Source organism: Lagopus leucura, unplaced genomic scaffold (assembly GCF_019238085.1).
Source record: "Lagopus leucura isolate 7727_CA_CO unplaced genomic scaffold, USGS_WTPT01 Super-Scaffold_100002, whole genome shotgun sequence".
NCBI lineage: Eukaryota > Metazoa > Chordata > Aves > Galliformes > Phasianidae > Lagopus > Lagopus leucura.
Window position 1 is genome coordinate 69,173,552 of NW_024962263.1, and position 19,420 is coordinate 69,192,971.

At 37.9% G+C, this 19,420-nt stretch overlaps 1 protein-coding gene across 2 annotated transcripts in view; it reads left to right on the forward strand.

The window, feature by feature from the left end:
• Positions 1-18,621, forward strand: part of PTDSS1 (phosphatidylserine synthase 1) — a 28,100-nt gene extending 9,479 nt beyond the window's left edge. Inside the window, exons 5-13 of one of the 2 annotated variants that reach the window (XM_042869691.1) lie at positions 1,879-2,037; positions 5,558-5,709; positions 7,190-7,331; positions 8,200-8,312; positions 9,773-9,838; positions 13,612-13,711; positions 14,830-14,898; positions 15,408-15,477; positions 16,739-18,621. In XM_042869691.1, coding sequence (XP_042725625.1) covers positions 1,879-2,037; positions 5,558-5,709; positions 7,190-7,331; positions 8,200-8,312; positions 9,773-9,838; positions 13,612-13,711; positions 14,830-14,898; positions 15,408-15,477; positions 16,739-16,851 — 984 coding nt within the window. In that variant the 3' untranslated portion in view covers positions 16,852-18,621. The remainder of the gene's footprint in view (positions 1-1,878; positions 2,038-5,557; positions 5,710-7,189; positions 7,332-8,199; positions 8,313-9,772; positions 9,839-13,611; positions 13,712-14,829; positions 14,899-15,407; positions 15,478-16,738) is intronic. The other variant, XM_042869692.1, reaches the window with a different exon arrangement.
• The last annotated feature ends 799 nt before the right edge of the window (positions 18,622-19,420 follow it).

Here is a 19,420-nt window from a genome sequence, read left to right on the forward strand (position 1 = left end):
TGAGCTCCTTCTGTGGAAAACTGAATGCTTCAGATGTTGCACCTCAGTTAATCTGCAGTATTACTGCAGTATACTGTGCAGCTGTAAGATCCAGAGACTGACTGTGACTTTGGTTTGCAGGATATGTGGTGGTGGTGAGGCATGGACAGCTTGCTGCTAGGGTGCTGGGAGGGCACATTCCTAAATGCAGCATGTGCATGGGGGTTTGTGATGTTGCTGAGCAACAAAAGGGAGCTGATATGTAGAGCCTGTTCATAAGCCAGGCTCACCTGGCACTCCTGTCACTTGAGCTAGAAATAATTCAGGTCAGAGGAGGACTAGTAGTAGTACTGTTGCCAAATTACCGTACAGCTGGTGTCCTGGCTGTAGTGGCAAAAACTTGACTCTGCTATTGATCCTGATATGATCACTTAAAGAAAGTTGGAGTAAATTTGCAACAATAACGAAGGCTGCAGCTTGGTCTCTTCTGCTGTACTGGCAGAATAAAAGGAAGAACACATGCTGTACTTGAGAATAAAAGGAAGTTAAACACATTTCACTGTATGACTAGCAGAGGTGCAGTTGAAAAGATATGGGACAGCATAAAAATAAAAGCAGAAAAGTTTTCTTGAGTAATCTGTATACCAGGGCATGAAGAATAAGGTTTTTTTCTGAAATTACTTTTATGGCCCTAAGTGTTGTGTGTATATGTAGACCAAGACGTGTCAACTCAGAGTTTCCTGGGATTTGAACCTGGATATTTTTCTCTGTATGTGTATGAGTATAAAGAAAAAGAAATGTACCAGAGCTGCTATCTACATGTGGATTTGTCCAGCTCTATGCCAGGGTGTTATACTCGGAATTGTACTCGGTGTTGTACTCGGAATGCAGCAAATAAGTTTCAAATCTCTGGGTATCTGTGATAAAGCTACAGCTTTGCCATCTTTAGGACAGGTGGCACACCTTTCTCTGAACGATGAACAGCACTGGCATCTGCAAGAAGCAGTGTCATTCCCTAACATCAGGGAGCACCACCAGCAAGAAGCATTTATGGTTTCATAGTGGACCTAGCTGCCTCTTGACAGGGAGCGTAAGAGATGGGCAATATATTTGTGTGAAATTGTGTTCTTGTCCTCACGGAGACCAGGATTTAATTATGTATCTATCAGTTCTTTTTCAACTTGATCATGGTTTGGGCCTGAAGCTGAATCCTTTAATTCAGCAGCACTGAGCAGTGTTGTTTTGTCACCTGCAGATGGCAATGTGTATTTTAGGAGGGTTGGAAAGAAGAGGTTTTTTTTGTGTGAGCTCATCTGTGACAGGACAGTTGTAAATTTACTTTGATTGTTGTTTTTTTCCCTTCAGTCCTATGACTGAACCTTCTCAGTATGAATACGTTCTTGCAAATTGAGTAAGGAAAGTAAGACAAAAAGATAGCCAAGTGAATATTGAGATTAATATCTTAGCGTCTCAAACTGGTGAGAATTAGCCACCAATTTCTGACTACCAGACAGCGTGACAACAGGGAAAGGTGGTTATTGCAAATTAGAACTCCCAAAGAAAAGCAAAGAATCTGTTTTTTCAAGTACTGCTGCTTTTATTATTGATTTCATTATTCCTGCTTCATTATTTATTATTATTGATTTTATTGTTCCTGCTGTTCCTTTGTTACATAAGAAATATATGCTCCTCCAAGCATGGTCTGTTCTCTCTCTTCAAATTGGAACTGTGTGGTAACACTGCAAGCTTTCCCACAGAGTTTAGGAGAAAAAAGGGGAATAATATCTTTACAATGTCAGGCTTGTTGCACTGGATAGAAAGTAGTTACTTCATTCTAGCATTTCTGCATTTGTCTATTCACCGAAGGCTTTTTGTTTTTTTATATCCTGTCTTTAACAGGAGTATGCTGTGAACTGCCATGTTATCACCTGGGAGAGAATCCTCAGCCACTTTGATATATTTGCTTTTGGGCACTTCTGGGGCTGGGCAATGAAGGCTTTACTGATCCGCAGCTATGGCCTGTGTTGGACTATTAGCATCACCTGGGAGCTCACTGAGGTAGGTCACTCATTTATCTCAAGTATAAGGAAATGTGTGGGACTTCAGTTGTTCTGGGGGAAAACATGACTGTTACTAGAATGATGGCATACTAATTCTCAGTATAAATGTATATTTTAAGCCTTATCAACTAGATGCCAAGCAATTAGTGCAGTTGCATCTGGGCTTTAGGTAAGTGATGGCTTTCTGTTACCTAAAAGGAGGCTTACTCTTATCTGAAAGGGGGGAAATCTCAGCCAGTGTATTGGTGCCATCTACTCTTTCTTTTTCTGCTGCTGTAGGAGCCAACGCCCTTGTGAATTCAGGTGCTGGTTTGTATACTCTGATTTTGATCATGTATTACCCTTTTCGCCTTGCAGTATCTACTGTCTTGATCCCCTTGCTCCAAATATAACAATATTTGAACATTTTGTAAGGTTGTAGTACTGTACAGCAAAAAGGAGTTGCAAGGAGAGTGAGAGACCCATGAGGAGAAGTCTGTACAGAATGGCAGGACATAATGCAGTGAGATATTTTCTATTGTGTGGCCTGAGCCACACTTGTTTTCTTTCATCACACTCCAAAGCCTTGATTATTCATATTCACTTGCATAAAAATGTAGTTATTCTAACCAGGATTTAAACTAGTTCGCACCTATTATAGAACCATGTGCCATAGTTTGGGGTACCACATACTATTTTGTTTGTTTGTTATCCAGCTTTACAGCAGTTCTCCCAAGTATATAGTTAAGGTGGTTGGCTTTTGACACTTAAACCCTATTCTGGTGTAAAAGCATTCTGATACTTGAGTCAATCACTGGACTGTTGCTTGGATTGCTGGTCCTTATTGTTGAATTTGTTTTGAGAATTCAAATTGATAGTTTTTTGTTTCTTCAAGTATTATCTAATTTGCATGTAACCTAGAGGTTGATTGGTGGAATGCATCATCTAAAATGTAGGGATGTGTTCCTAGAGAAAGTGAGTTTTGTTTCGTTATATTCTTTGACTGAACAATTCAGAGCAAAAATAGAAAAGCCTAGTTTTAATCAGATTTGGAGACAATGTAGTTTAAAATGTCACACTTAAAGCGCTAGATACAGATGTAAACACCTGAATTTAATCTTTAAAATCTGTTTGCTATAGAGGTCATTTATAATTCAGAGATGCAGATAAGGATCTGGTTGTCTAACATTAAACTTCAGGTTTGGAAATGTTGATATCCTGAGTTCCTTTTCAAAGAAATGTTTTTGTTCCATGGCATTTGATGATGTTTTTCAAGTCATTTTGAAGCTGTTTAAGATCAGAATTTCACAAGTACCCAGCCACAAGGAATAGTTTAGCTAATTATTTTACTTACTTTTTCCTCTGGAAAAGAAGTTTAAATTTGGGGTTGTTTCACACACTCTTATTGTTCAGGCACACAACCGTTGTCTTCAATTTGACACCACATGGGTTGTCTAGTATTCCCTGTTGTTGAAAAGCAGATCATTGGATCAGACAATATGCTGGATAAGGTTCAACATATGGAAGGGTTATCGCCACCCAAATGGATTTTTAATGAATTAGTTAATTCAGAAGAGTCACTAGAAACCTGCAGAAGTTATCAGGGCAGTTACATTGGGATTTAGCTGTGCATCTCCTATTAGCTTTAATGGTTTTCAGCTGGCTCCCCGTCCTGAAATGATACACTTGGCTCATGCTACTGTCTATCAGATTAAAGTTGGGATTCGGGCAGTCCTTGATCTCTTGTGCTGGGAAAACAGCAAGCACTTAGAAACTGGCTGGCTAACACCTGTGGTCTGTTTTTCACTGCCTCACTATCTGTAACTTCTGGTGTCTTTGGCTTGTTTATTGCACATGGAGATTCATAGCCTAGTGCCCCTTTGGTGTTAAATCTGCTTGAAACATGAAAAGGAAGCTGTTTGTAGCAAGATAACGAGCAATCTTGTGTAGCTTGGTTCCTGCAGGAAAGCTACAAATTTCTTTTCTACAGGTTGAAATTCATGTAGCTTTGACAAAGAAGACCAAGCTACTTTGATACACTTCACAAGGGTTTTCAAAGGAAGGGTAACTCAACACTGGTCACTGTAATTTTTATAAATTGACCTCTGTTCATTCTTGCTGTGTACAGAGAACATTCTTCATGTTCTTTTTCACACACCTGATTTCTGGGAGGGGATATCTTATTTCTACACTTATCAACCAAAGATACTCTATTACAAAATCATACCAATAATCTTCCACAGATGCATGGATCGTGTATATTTGTTAACTCTCCCATAAACATGGCACAAGTTTTGTCAGTTAAAGAGTTATTTAGTTTACGTGCTTTGTTAAGCATTTCTGTGTGTATACCAAGGGGCTTGACATGTGGGTGTCTTGGTTTTCAGTCCTCAACTAATATTTTCAGTCTCTAATTTTTGGGTTGCTGTGGTTTTTTTTTGTTTTTTTTTTGTTTTTTTTTTCTTGTGGACTAAATAATTCAATTACTTTCTTTCGAATGAATGGGTAGAGGTGAATCCATTGCTAGCTCACAGTACATTGTGCTTACGTCTTGCCTTAACTGGCTGTCTAGGCAGTTCTCCTTCACACTACCAAAAGCTTGAAGTTACCAAATGTATCTGCAAATACTTTTAATTGCCTTACTGGAGCCTCAGTGTGGTCTTCAGTTAAGCCGTAGATTAAATTCAGAGGGAAGTCAATTGCTAAAGCAGTAAATCATTCATATGCTTTGTAGGGGAAGCCTGAGTATGTTTTGATGTATCCCAATCCCAGCAGCTTTTTAGTGTGATGTTGGCTTGTTTCTGCTCTATTTTCCTGTATCTTAATAGTTATCTTCACAGTTGGTGCATATCAGAGACTAACTAGGAAGAGGAACTTAAATATCCTCTCAATTGGCTTGAGCTGTTCTGGATCAAGTATTACAGCAAATCTTGTAGTGTCTGAGTTATTGGCAAACTCTAAATCTTCTTATGGTCATTAAATTTCCTAAAAATAATAAGTGAAAGAAAGAATTTTGAAGTTAGAAGAAGTTTTAAGTCTTAAATTCCAAAATGCCCTATTGTTGACAGTTATTTAAAAACAGGGCCATTCTACTTACTGCAACTTACTGCTTGTTTAGAAATATACTACTTCAAATAGCAGGAAAGACAAATGTTGTTTTTTTAAGCAGGAAACAGCCGCTTTATTCTGGAAAACAACACCAAATAGTAATTTTGCTTGCTTCATTTCATTTCTGTGAATATTCTGTGTATCCTCATTGAGGCTGAAAGCTGAACACTATCCTTATATCTGACACAGTCTTTTATACAGCATAGCCCCAACAGGGAATGGGGAGAAGGAACTCTGTGGTCTTATGTGGACTTACTCAAGGCCTTTTAGAATCAATGGAAGGGCTCTCATCAATTTGCAGTGGTTGTGGCTTGTGTCCTTGAGGTATGACAAATATGAAAAAGCTGATCGTTTTTAATGTGTTCTTCAGAATGAATTTATATGACTTCTATGCTGTTCCTCACCCAAAATCTTTTTGCTGTATTCTGTAGCTCTTCTTCATGCATCTTCTGCCTAACTTTGCTGAATGCTGGTGGGATCAAGTCATTTTGGACATCCTGCTTTGTAACGGGGGTGGCATCTGGTTGGGAATGGTAGTTTGTCGTTTCTTGGAGATGAGGACCTATCACTGGGCCAGCTTCAAGTAGGTCTAAATTAAAGCTTGATTAAACATTGTTAGTTTAATATTAAATTCAGTTCTTTGGAAAGCAAACTGTCTTTATGTATGCACGTAGTATAGAAATAACACGCAATCTGCTTGTGCTAACGGGGCTGTAAATTTAAGCGTTAAAAACCTATCTAATTAATGTTGCTATAGAGCATATATTCTTAAAATATGATTATATACATATAATTTTCCTTTGCAGTCTAAGTTACTGACATTAATCCTGAGTTAAAAGAAGTTATTTACATATTCAGTTTATTGTTTATACCAATAAAACTTTGAAGAAGACAGTGAACAAAGGTGGTTGAAATTGTTTTCTCCTTATGCAGTGTTTATAATGAACACTACACTGGTGCTCATCTTGATGAGACATTGGTCTGGCAGCATTAGTTATCCATGCAGAAGAGAGATCAGGCTGATTGTACATTTGCTGTGAATTGCCTTACCCTGCTATTAACCTTCTAAAATAAATCAGGTTGCAAAATTAAGATATTTTGCATGTGGCAGCTCCTGGCCCAGTAAGTTTCAATTCTTATCTCTCCCAGGTTTGCTTTCTTCCATAGTTTTTGCCCTTCCTTCCCCTTCCCTGCCAGTAAGTGTCAAGCACGGTTATCTGTACGTTACCAATAGCACAGATGAAACTAGTTTAAATGAAATAGTTTGCCAAAGGTCAGTGTCTTGAGTTGATATTGAAGAAGGAAAAGGAGCTCGAGCCCTGACTTCCAATTTCTTTCCCTGTGAGGACTTCTGTCCTGCTTTCTTCCCTCACAAATATGTACATTGTTCTGAGAGCCATCCAGTCTTTAGTCTCAATTCAGTTTTCCCACATTTGGAAAGAATAATGAGTTTAGAGTTCACTGAGAATTAAAACAGTAGAATATCTTTGGCAGAACTATTTTTTTTCTTAAAATTTCCTGTTCTTTTGGTGCTGTTACTTAAGTGAATTGATGTTATCAAAAGCAAAAACCATAACATCTGTCAGATGAACCTCCATTTACATCCCCTTTCAAAAAGGAATCTAAACATCTGCTAGCTTGTAACAGTGCTATTGCACTTCTTTCCAAAAGATTGTCATGCTTCAAATATGAGACCAGGAAGGGAAGGGCTGTGTGTGCTGTAAGTGCACTATGTCCAAACCTGTGGAGCCAGCCTCTTATATGCATAACAAATAATAAATCTGATCTCTTTGAAGGACAGATACCTGTGAGCTGTGGGGAAAAAAAGAAGCATTGGGTGGAGGAGTACACTATAAGGATAAATATCCTCTAGATTTTCCAGGGCATTTTTAGAACCATCATGATTGTTTCTCTTTCCCTCGCAGAGAGAATGATGGATGAATTTTACTTTTAGACTCAAGTTTGAGAAGGGCAGCCTTTCATGGTAGAATGGCTATTGCTTTTTTTTTCTTTCTCTTCCTTGCATCTTCCTTGTTTTAACTCCAGCCATTCTCTTTTTCTAGGGATATTCACACAACCACAGGGAAAATCAAAAGGGCTGTATTACAGTTCACCCCAGCCAGCTGGACCTATGTCCGCTGGTTTGACCCGAAGTCTTCATTTCAAAGAGTGGCTGGAATCTATCTTTTCATGATCATTTGGCAGGTAAGAAATGAGTTCTGTGAAATCAAAGCTGCCATCAGCTCAGTTACTTATTGGCTGAGTTTGGCTAGAAGATATTCTAAAGCAGTGTATGTCCATCATTGAAACAAACAATTAAATGAATTGATCATACAGAACGGGTCAGGGCATTGTTCACGAGAGTTACATGATAGTTCAGGAGTGTAATTACAGAATCCCCAGGAAAAAAAAGTTATAGATTGTTGTACTGGGTATCAGATTTCTCTTTGCAACTGATACAGTTTTTAAAACTGCCATTTTTGTGGGTTTTTTCATTTTTTTTTCTTCCACATTGACTATTAGATGGCTCCGTGGTACCCAGAACTCTGGCTGTGATCCAGCAAGACTCTATAATATGACCCAGGTGCTTGAGCATGTAGTCATGCAAATGCTAACAGATCTCACTAAAACCACTTTTTTAATTTGTCACGTTTAGTTTTTGAAATGGGGTAGGAAGGGTTTAGTGTATTTTAAATAGACTTATATATATATTTATGATCTCTTCTGTCTCTCTTACAAATTAGTCTTAATCATTCTTATCTGATTTAGAATATGAAAGGTTCCAGAAGACACCTGCAGTGCACTTTAGTGTCTGATCCCTTAACAGGTTTCAGGAAAGAGACCAAATACTTTCTTAGAGGTGTCTAGAGGAGAATTGTGTTTTATTTGCACATTCCTTATTTGTCATAGGCTCTGTAAATTCTCAGCCTAACAAGCATGCTTACAGTGAAGCATAAACAGTTTTTCTTCCCTATTTTAGTTAACATATTAATCTATGCAGTTTTTTTGGTGGTAAATCATTAGAAGTTAAGCAGGTTAAAAACTGTTGTCTGACTTTTTGTTTTTGTTTTAGCTGACTGAGTTGAACACATTCTTTTTGAAACATATCTTTGTGTTCCAAGCGAGTCACCCTTTAAGCTGGGGGAGAATTCTCTTCATAGGAATCATTACAGCACCCACTGTAAGGTAATTTTGTTGCCCATGGTATTTCTTCTTACCTTAAGAGTAGCTTAACTTATAGGCCCTAAGAACTATGTGTAATTTGTGAATAACAACATTACATTTCAAAAAAGTACATGCTTTCGCTACCATGAAAAGCAAAGTAGCCCTCATTTCTCATTGAAGTGTCTTTTCTGCCCAGTAAGCTATTGAGGTACACGTGTGTTTCCATGAGAACGCAGAATCTCTCTGTTCCATCTTTCATTTGTATAGAATCTGCATATGTTATCCTTAAGGACCCTGTGCAAAAGTAGCTGAGTTGTTGAGTCAAATGCTCACAAAACTGCAGATGAGGGAAAATAGAGCTGTTGATTTTTCTAACTGAGCTCCTTGCTTTGCTGTCTACAGGAAATGTTAGCATATGAGAGGAAGAGGTAGAACGTTACCTTATTCTGAATGACATAACAGCATATATGCACTGTTAACAAGTGTAGAAACATGAACCTCCTTTTAGTCATGCATTCATTTTGTCTTCATAATTTTTTTCCTATGACATAGCTGAAGATAAAATTCACCCAGTTTTGAAGATAGGGTCAAGCAATTTTATATTCATGAGTAAAGTGTTGTTACCTTTTGACAATTACATAGCAGACATGCATTGCTTTATTCATAAAATACAGTGGTTTTTATAGCTGGTAATCTCAGAAGTTATATTCAGGGATTTTGCACTGCTAATTAAATCATGTCAGATGTCCTATAAGCTCCTGCATAATGATTTTTTTGAGGTATTTTAATGTACTTCACAGTCTGTAGAAGTCTTTTTTTCTTAAACAACCCTAAAATTGTTGGGTTAATAATGCTTGGCTTCCCTATCTGTCAGTGGAAATCAGAGACTGAGAAAAGGAACCTGGTTCTTATTTTGGGGGGGGATTCGCCGCTGAATTCTTCTTGAAGTTTAGGAGCTTAAAGGAAGCAGAGTGAGAAATTCTAATCTGTTCTTGAGAGGAAAACGTGCTTAGAGCACTGGCCCAGGATGTGGCATAGCCACGTTCAGTTACTTACAAGATTCAAACACACAACTGTCAAGAAAATGCAATTGTTTGCAAATTAAAAAGAAACTGTGAAAAAAGTAAGGGATTTTCTAATTCTTCTGAGACTATTTATTGTATGTTGCCCAAAGGAACTGGAGATTCAATGGAGAGGCAGGAGACAGATTTGTAGCTTTACTCACCTAGTTCAGGTAATTTCCCAGTCCTTGCTCTCAGAATTGTTTTCTGTGTTGTTTCAAGCTATTTGATCTGTATGATAATCTCTGCTGCTGGAATTGAAGCCATCTGGTAGATATCCAGATTGATTGCATGTGAATTCAAGTATCAGCACTTCATTTTCAGTACAAATCCACTTGTAACATAAGCTACTTTTCTAAATGTAAATGTTCTGGGAACTTTTAACATCACTGAAGAATTTCCTTCTGTTTTCCTTCCCAGGCAATACTATGCCTACCTCACAGATACACAGTGCAAGAGGGTGGGAACTCAGTGCTGGGTGTTTGGGTAAGTTTTCTTGCTGCAATCTAACTTCAAATTTGGACAGGTGTTAAGCACGATTCCAGCACAGAAACAGGTTTTTGGTAAAGCCAGTGTCTATCTTCTGTTCTTTGTAGTATAAAGAAGAATACAGAGAGATTTTCTTCATGCTAGTTCAGAGGAAAAGAAAATTCTGGATTTAGAGATATTGAAATGGGAAGTGATGGAAAGAGTAAGGAGAAAAACAGAAGGGAAAACTGGAAACTGCTGGATAAGGCAAGCCTCTTTCAGAGTAGCATTGGCCTTGCTGTCCATATTCTCAGATAGATGAGAAGGATAAAGCTTTTGCACTTACTGCCTTCCTGTCATTAGAGTAACACTTTCTTGGCTGCCAAGGTGGACATTGCTCCAATACATTGTTCAAGTAATTGCAATAAAAGATGGTCAAAAAAGCCACAGTTGTCAAAAATGCCTGTGCTGTTCTCAAAGAGGGGAAAGAAGGATAATCTGAACATTGGTTACTCTGTCTGTGATTTCTTTTGCCATCTCTTGGAGATCTTTAAATGAAGAGTTGGCAAGATTGCTTTTGGTGAGAATATCCTTCTCTAGATGGCTTGACGAGAGCAGACCCTTCTTGAAACCAGAAGTGTATGCTGTTGTTGCACCGTAACTTCTGGTTGCTTCTAGTAAATAAGCAACATAGTAGTGTCTGGTTTGGTCTCTGATTTGTAAACCTACAAATTGGCAAGCATAAGGAATCTTAAGTCTTGTAAAAGAAATATATATTTTAAAAAAACTAGTCAAGAAACTTTTCTGATTGCGGTGATTGTAAATTAAAACAGCTGTTTTATTATCATCAAGATTACTGTGTCTTCAGTTGTCATTTTTGTGCTTTATAGAAGCTGTTGCTGTTTTAGAATAGCACTTCAGTGATCCATAAAACGTTCAGATCTTATGTAGAGACAGTGCTTTGGCAAACTTTCTCACCTTTACCGTTAGTCTCAGTGTTTCAGAAAGTGTTGAGTCAGCAGGTTGGTTTTCAGATGCACCATCGTATGCAGTACCCCTTTTGCAACAGTTAATTGAGATGAGAGCAGAACATGCTGAAGTTCAGTTAAAGGGATTTCTAATCTTGTTTTAAATGTACAATGGAGAATGTGACACGTGTCTCCTTGAGTTTGGATGAACCTAAATTCTGATTTCTTTCACTGAATTACCATCTTCCTCGATGGATCCATTACTGTGTTCAGCTCATGGTCATAACTTCCACTGGATTTCCACAAGGTAGTCATGTTCTGGTCTTGTTTAGCTTTATTGCTCTATAGGAGTTAGTAATATTTTCTGTATGCCTCTACTTACCTGCAGAGGATCCTCCTCCTTGGAACATGTGTTATGATTGATAGAGATTGTAACATGCATAATCCCCAGTAGCATTTTTTGTGCTAATCATAGAATCATAGAATCACCAAGATTGGAAAAGACCTTCAAGATCATCCAGTCCAACCGTTCACCTATTCCCAGTAGCTCCCACTAAACCATGTCCCTCAATCATTGCAGTGTAACCTGTCCTGGTTCTTGTACGTATGGTGCTTTAGCACTGAAGATAACTCATCAATCATACGGTTAATATGACTACTTAATTTACAATTAGAACCAAATAAACTTGCTCTGTTTGTGCATAAGCATCTTAGTAGTTAAAGAGCAGCTGAACTAGCATTTCAGATGTTTGAATTTGAACACAGACATTTTTCTGAAATATGGATCAAATCATTTCAGTACATATAAACATGTCAGTTCTCAACTACAGGTGGTAAACTACAGGTTTAAACTATTTAATAATTTGGAAAGAAGAGTTTGAAAGTTCTGTGCAATTAAGAAAGAAATATGAATAGATGTGAAGTTAATCCTTTGTAAGATAAAGGGAAACAAGATTCTAATGTTTAATGTGTAATCTCTGGAAAATCATTAAGGAGTATGGTAAGCGTATCAGCCTCGGCTTAAAGCTCTCCCTGAGCAAATTAGTGTAATTTGTCAGCAAACAGAGTCAAATATTGCATCATAGGAACTGTTATTAAATATTTGTTGACAGTCTGATCTAATTGTGCAAAGTGTGCACGGAGCAAGTACTCTTCATACTGCTTGTTGCTGTAGTCTGTTAGCAAAAAGAGCGACATCAAGATGCTTGCAGGGAAAACAGCACTCATCTAGTAGTTTAACTACGCTGAGTATCATTTTTGAAATGATTAAAAGCACACATATAGAATATTTTGTACCTGTGGTAGTCAAGAGATGGTTCCAAAGTCACAGATTGAATTTTCACATGCCTAATTAATGAAGAGCAGTGCTTTGCATTCATGTTAAACAGTGCTCTGTAGCTTAACAGTACTATACAGCATCACTTGCTGGCAGATGGACAGTAAGTAATGCAAGGCATGAACAATTCCAGTGCAGTGTGTCTACTGGAAATGGCATCATTTTCGTTAAGGTAAATCCTTTAAAAAGACAGTAAATTTTTGGATGTTGAAAGATTTCAACAAATACAAACTTAGATATTCAGTTCTTCAACCCAGGAATCAGTGATGTGAGTATTGTCATCAGCCTTCAGAGGAGTGCTACACCTTCCTCTGTTAGCATTCTTCTGTGTTCTAATCTCCTATTTCTTGTATTGATATTGTACATAATTGACCAGTTGTATAATGCATTTAGGACAAGTGTTCTTAGTAAGAATCAAGGAAATAATATATAAATACAGCAGAAACAGCTGTATCATTTTTTGAGTCCTTGAACATAGCCTCCAATTTGTTTATGCCTTCAAGTATGTCATACCCTTCTGTGTCTGTGTCCTGGTGGTGCTCTTTCTTTTCCCACTACTGTGGCTGTGTCAGTAAGAGCAGTATAAAACTAAGAAAGAAAAAAAGCTGGTGACTAAACAAAGTAACACAATTCTCTAGTTTTTACCAATATGCACTTCAGCAACTTGTAGCTTTTGTGCAGCTGGTGTAATTTTCCTCCTCTTTCATGGAAGATCTGGGGTCTACTGGCTGTTCTTGGCATCTGCTTGGCCTGCATCCATAGCCCCCTCATTCCATACCACATGGTATACAGGGCTCCATAGCTCTGAGCCTCAAAAATGTAAATTTCTAGTGATGAGAGAGACCTGGAGACACTTGTTTTGATTCTTACAATGCCAGATAGGGAAGTAAGTATTGCAGTTTTCTTCATAAATCCTCTGGTACTTAGTGTGGACCTGGCTTTACACAGAAACCAGAATAAATATGCAGGTTCTCAGAGAACATCTAATACTCACCAATGTTATTTTTCTCATTAAAATCCATCTGAAGTGAGCAAAGGAGTCTAATTAGAACTGTAGCAAATTTGTGTCCTGTCAAGAAATATCTGAAACAGTTTTACTTCACAAACAGGGAACCTGTTGGTTGTTCAGCATGGGAAAGACTTTTTTATCTGGTAAGGGATGAGGCGCAGTGGTTGGTATAAACAGAAATTCTCTGCTATTGGCATACACTCCTGCTTGCTCCTTGTGCAAGCACAGAGTTATGGAATTCTGTACTGCTAGATGGTCACTTTTTGTGGGCTGTTTATGCCGAAGAAAAGTAAAGAATAAAAAATAGATTTTTGAGTCTTCCATTTCATGTGGTCATAGGGGAGCTGTGTGCTAACCAGAATGTAGCTGTTGTTTAGAGCTGGCAGTCTTGAGTCTGGGTTGTGAACGAGTGAAATATTTTTATTATTATTATTATTTTTTTTTATAATCCCCCCCTCTCTCTTTCCTTTACCCACAGGGTTATTGCTTTCCTTGAAGCTATTGTGTGCATAAAATTTGGACAGGATCTTTTCTCCAAAACACAAATACTGTATGTTGTGTTTTGGCTTCTCTGTGTGGTAAGTGAGAATTCTTTTGTGAAATGTAGGTATGGTGAAAGCATCAAAAGTACTAAATTGGCAGCAGGGGGTCACTGGGGGGAAATGCTAGTAAAGAACTTTATGCACATCCTAGGAAAAGCAAATTCAAAGTCATTTAGAACACATTATGGAGGGGCTAGAATAACTTTTTTCTCACAGTTCTCAACAGAACATAATGTAGCCACTGTATTGGTACTTAACAGTGAGACCAACTCTAGTTTGAGAGCTTGTCTTCATGAGAGAAAATGGCAGTTCAGTTGAAGATAATTTTGGAGATGCTTCCAGTGGTGCCCTTTGGAGAGGAGCGGGAGTTAATGACTAACACTGATGAGTAACATGTTTCACACTGAAGTCTTACAACTGCATAAACCCTGCCTTATCAGGCAAACTCTGCCTTCTGTATTTCATTGTGATTAGTGCAAATGCAGCATGAGATGCCCATTTTATAATGTGTGCTGGTCACGCCAGTCTTGTAAATCCTATGTCAAACATATTATTGTCACTGAAAAATAACCAATAAACACTTCTTCCTTCTAAATGGGAATGCAGCTTTAAACAGGTGGTAGTGAACTGGAATTTATTTTCTATTATTTAGCATGATGATTTTGTTCCAAAGACTTCAGAGGAGAAGTACTGAATTGCTGCCCATATCAACACCACAAAACCAAATGTGAAAGGCAGCATGAAGTATGGAGCAAGGAAAAGGGGAATTCTTTTCTCCTAGACTGATTGCTCTGGTCCATACCTACGACTGTCTGTCAACTGCCTGATTATGGTGTTTGTACCAGGTCATGTATGCAAGTTATCTCTATGTATGTATTCTTATGGTCTCATGGTCATGAAAGTCTCCAGCTTTGGAATGTCCAGGAGCTCAAACATCATAGAATCGCTCAGGCTGGAACAGACCTAAATCATCGAGTCCAACCACAACCTAACCATACTACCCTAACTCTAACAACCCTCTGCTAAGTCATGTCCTGAGCACAATGTCCAAAACAGTTTTTAAACACACTTTAAGATCTTGAAGTAGCAAAGAGTTTGGGCAAAAAAAAAAAAACTTTTTTTTTTTAAATTTTTCTCCTTCCTTGTTTTTTTAGGCCTTTACAACTTTCCTGTGTTTATATGGCATGGTTTGGTACGCAGAATACTATGGCCACCGAGAAAAGGTATTTTACTGGAAAGCCTGTTTTTGTTTTATACCTAATTAGGTGTTAGAATTCTTTACCAGAGCTGGCATATGTGGGAGAGAGGAGGACAGTCCAGAGTCTAACTGAAGTCAATAGAAAGAGCTCTGAATTCAGTGAGCCTTGAACAGATGCCAGATTAAACTGTGGTTTTTAAAGAATGCTCTTAGGCTCTCAAATTTAAGCTGTGATTTTGTCATAGAATTCAGAGATGAGTAGTTCATTAACATTCCCACTGTACAGGTGGTATGCAAGGAGAATAGCAAGAACACTTGATTTCACAACAGATTACGTGACAAGTAGTGAATTGTTATTGTATCATCTACGTTGTGTCTCCTAACTAGGAAGGGAAAGGTCCTAAGTACAGGCTGTATCAGGATTTGTCAGGACATCTGCCATGGTGTAAATTTGTGAGTCTGACTGTGAAGTGGAGAAGCAGTGATTTCCAGAACCAGCATCCTAATGACACATCTCCCTCTTGTTTTTCACAGACCTTATCAGAAAGTGAAGACAGCCCGTACAGTCCAGATGCTTCCTGGCTTCATTCTAAATTCAGTAAAGGTATTGGCACTCTTGCACGTATATTCTCAAAGTGGTAGCATTAATGCTTAGCATTAGGAAGTGAAACTTGAGAAACTTGGAGACAACTGGACTTCCTTAACGAGCCTGCAGGAGCTATACAGATAAATCTTCTGCAAAGCTATTTGGCTTTACGGCCTTTTTTCTTCCAACTCTTGCAATTGTATTTATTTTTTCATGAAGTAGTTACATTTTTGTGCTGCTATAATACATCGTTCTTGTAGTTTTAGAACATTATGTATTTAAGAACTGTTCAGAATGAGTTTTCTACTTGAGCATTGCATGTTTGATTTTAAACATGTGAATGTGGATTATGCTGTTATTTTTCCTTGTTAAGTCAGTCAAGAACTTGGCCTGGAGCTTATGATCTTGTCATAAATAGCTTCCTCTGTACTAAGCAAAGACAACCCATTTGTCTGACATCTTTTCCCAACCCTACAGCCCAGTTAAGTTACTTAACTCCTTGTTTTACTTGTTACTGTGGGCTTGCATATTGGAAAAAAAAAATAATCAAACTTCATATCTGAAACTTACTTGTCAGAGCTTATGTTCCAGTTGTACTTGTGACATTAAAATACCTATGCATCATGTGTATCATACATTGAAAAGCACCCACATCAGAGCTTCTTTTTATATGTGCAGATGCAACTTTTCTAGATGCTAATATTAACTTATTCACAGCTTTGTGAATTTATGGATTTTTATATGGAGTTAAATTGTTTGCAGCCAAAAAGTCTCTCTCACATTGCTGAACAAATCTAGCCAAGCAATTACATATATTTTCTAACTTTGTTTCTTCATTAACTGCAAGCTTCAGCCTCTTTCATGTTCCAGTCCCTGTTTCCCTTTGCTTTTTCACAGTCACATATGGGCTGTCATATGAAAGACTGGAAACAGGAAATGTTCTCTCAAAGGATCTGTGACTTTGTAGCTCATAATTTCTAATAGCAATGCCTGCCAGCAGTAACAGTGTGGAGATCAGTACTTTGATGTCATTTAAAATAGATGATGTTGGCCTGCTATATTTTGTTATAGAAAAGTTCTAAAATTTCTTGTAGGATGAGGAATTTTACAGAAATCTTTAAGTTTTTTTTTACTAGGCCACTAGATGGAGTACAAGTACCAGCCAGTTTATATTAGCTTGAGTTATTCCTTATTATTCCTCACCAGCTCTAGAAAACTTTATTGTCTTTTGGACAAGAACTTACTGATGTCAGATAGTCAAAAAGTGTGTATTTCTCAGCAGGTGCTGACAACAGCCCACCAAAACATCCAGTCAATAGTGAAAGCCATTCGTCTCGAAGGAGGAATCGACACTCCAGATCGAAAGTAACAAATGGAATTGGCAAGAAGTAAGAATGATGTCTGAAGATATTCTACCACGAGATGACAAAGAAATTCAGATTTAGCTCTGAGTTTCCAAATGGAAGATTGATTTTAAATTTTAAAAAAGTTGTTAAGGATGGTCATGACGGAGCCACCAGTGTTGTGCAAATCATTGCCTGTTGATACTTGCCATTCACTGATATAAATCTAGTTTCTTCAGCATGTGGCAACAAAAGCTAGTGGCAAGTATGCTGGAAAGAACATAATCTTGTCATAGCAGGTACGCCCTGTTTTGTGTTCAGGTGTTGCAAGTTTTTAATATCTTAGTTGAGGACATAAACACAAAGGATAGTAAGCTGATAATCAGTTTGCATGGTCGATGGGATTGTTTTATTTCACTGTGTTTTTGTTGTTGTCTAAAAGAATATGCAATCCTTTTGACTAAAAGCAACTGCCAGCCTTTCTCAGTCTCAGAACTTTTCTAGAAGGGATTCCTTAAATATTTTACATTTCTGTACTCATATCCAGCTGCTTGCTTTTAGTTAAAGGCTCTCCACACTTGGGGACAATGCTTTACCAACTAAGAAATGGGTCCAGATTTCTTGTAAAGGATGTGAAATTGCCCTTTAAATATGACTTTCTAGTTTTGTGTTGTCCATTTGCTTGACTGTTACATACTCTTATTTCTTCAAGCTCTGTTAAATACTTAGATAAAACCTATTGCAAAGTAGAGAGGGAGGGCCATGCCTCTTACACTCAGTTATGTCATTTAGTTGTTTTTACTGCAGTACTTAATTTTGCATTTTCAAGTCATTCTTTTAGCTGTGTCATCTTGTGTTCAGTGTTTCTTTCGAATCTCCTTTAATTTGCCTCTGCCTCAGCTGGAACCAAGAAATCCCAGCTTCTTCAGACTGAGAGCAGAAACTGCTTTGAAGGCTCTGATGTATCAGGCCTGATGATAAGGCAGTTTTTCTGCTGAAGTTAAGTTGCTTATTACTTCCATAAACAGTTATTTGCAAAGACTCCGTAGTCTTTGACATCTGAGAGGTAGCATGATGTTACTGTGATATACCACAGTTGATTTGGTATTTTCTGTCTTGCAGTCAGATACCCAACAGCAAAGGACTCTTTCGTGCAGGTGCTGGGTTTTTTGTTTGTTGTTGTTTTGAAACATTAATTCTGATGTCTGGCAAAGTGGATAATGCATCATGTGCGAACAGACATTAAGTCAAGAGGTAAACAATCAAGAACAATCTGTTCCTGTATTAAATTATCAAAATGGGTTTGTGCCAATTAGATTTTGGGACTCACAGACTTCGTAGAAGTATGTAGCTTAAGTAAGCTAATACCCATTAGTCATTAATCTGCAAAAGAGACTGAGGTTTTCTTGTTGCATGATTAAGTTACTGTGATTTGCCACAGAATAAATACTGAAGAAAACGCAGCAAAGGCTTTATACAAGTGTATGATACTGTAAATAGGAAAAAAGTATCCTGTGTAAGCCATGAATTCCTATGTGCCACAAATCGACGTTTTCAATGCACTTAACTGTGTTGCTGCTGAATTCCTCAGAGGCCCTTTGTTCCCCTCCCTTTTTCAATCAAAGCAAGCGTACAACTTCAGAGGTAACTTAGAAGCTGCTATTTAATCATTGACACGGTAACATTAAATGTTACATGAGAAAAATGATAGGAAGACTTTAAAGCTTTCCTGAAAGTACCTGGTTGTCATTCACTTCCATGTATTGTCTTTATTGTGGTGTGCTGCATATTGATGAATGTATTTGTAGATTTCTTTGGATCTTCTTGTTTCTTTTTTATTGTTTTGATTAATAAGTCAGTCTGTGTAAGGCTGAAGAGTGGCATTGTAAATTTTCTGTCAATTCAATACCAAAGCAAGAGGTTGGAAGTCTGATGGCTTGGATGCGATAAGTAGTGTGGTTTTGAAAGGTGAGAGCCTGTTTTATACTTGCAACTGTGTGTACAAGGCCTTGCACGTGCACACAGATGCTTAAGTATACTATCTAGTTGCCTGTGGGGATGAGCACACATTTTGTAAATGCAGACCTGGTGCTTGCATTGCTGAACTGCACCCTAAAAAATATTGAAAAGGCAAATAGTGTTGTCCTGGTGGAAGCTGATTCTGTATGCTGTTACAACAGCACTGGCATAGAAGAAATGTTGTGTAACAACACCTTATAAATATTTCCTGTGATTTTTCTGTTTGGTTGGCTGAGTTTTCTTTGCTCCTTAAAAGAGGGAAGGCTACAGTGAGCATAAACTGAAGTCAGCTCTTCAAACACTGCTTGAAAAATGGCATTTCCTGTCCTCTGTCAACAGTTCTGGCTGGAATTCACACGTGTTCTCACAAGTCCTCTGCTGACTGACAACTGTATTTTCAGCCCCATCATCTTTGGGCATGAGCTTTGTGCTAGCTCATGTTGGAAAGGTGCTTTTGGTCACCGTTGTAAACTTAAAGTGATTGTATCATTTAGTATGCTATTGCTGAATTTGGGGTGTGTGATACCTACAATGGCAAGTCACTGAACTGTTTAGCAACAAGCATCCATGTATGAATTCTGCTGCTTGAACAGTATTTT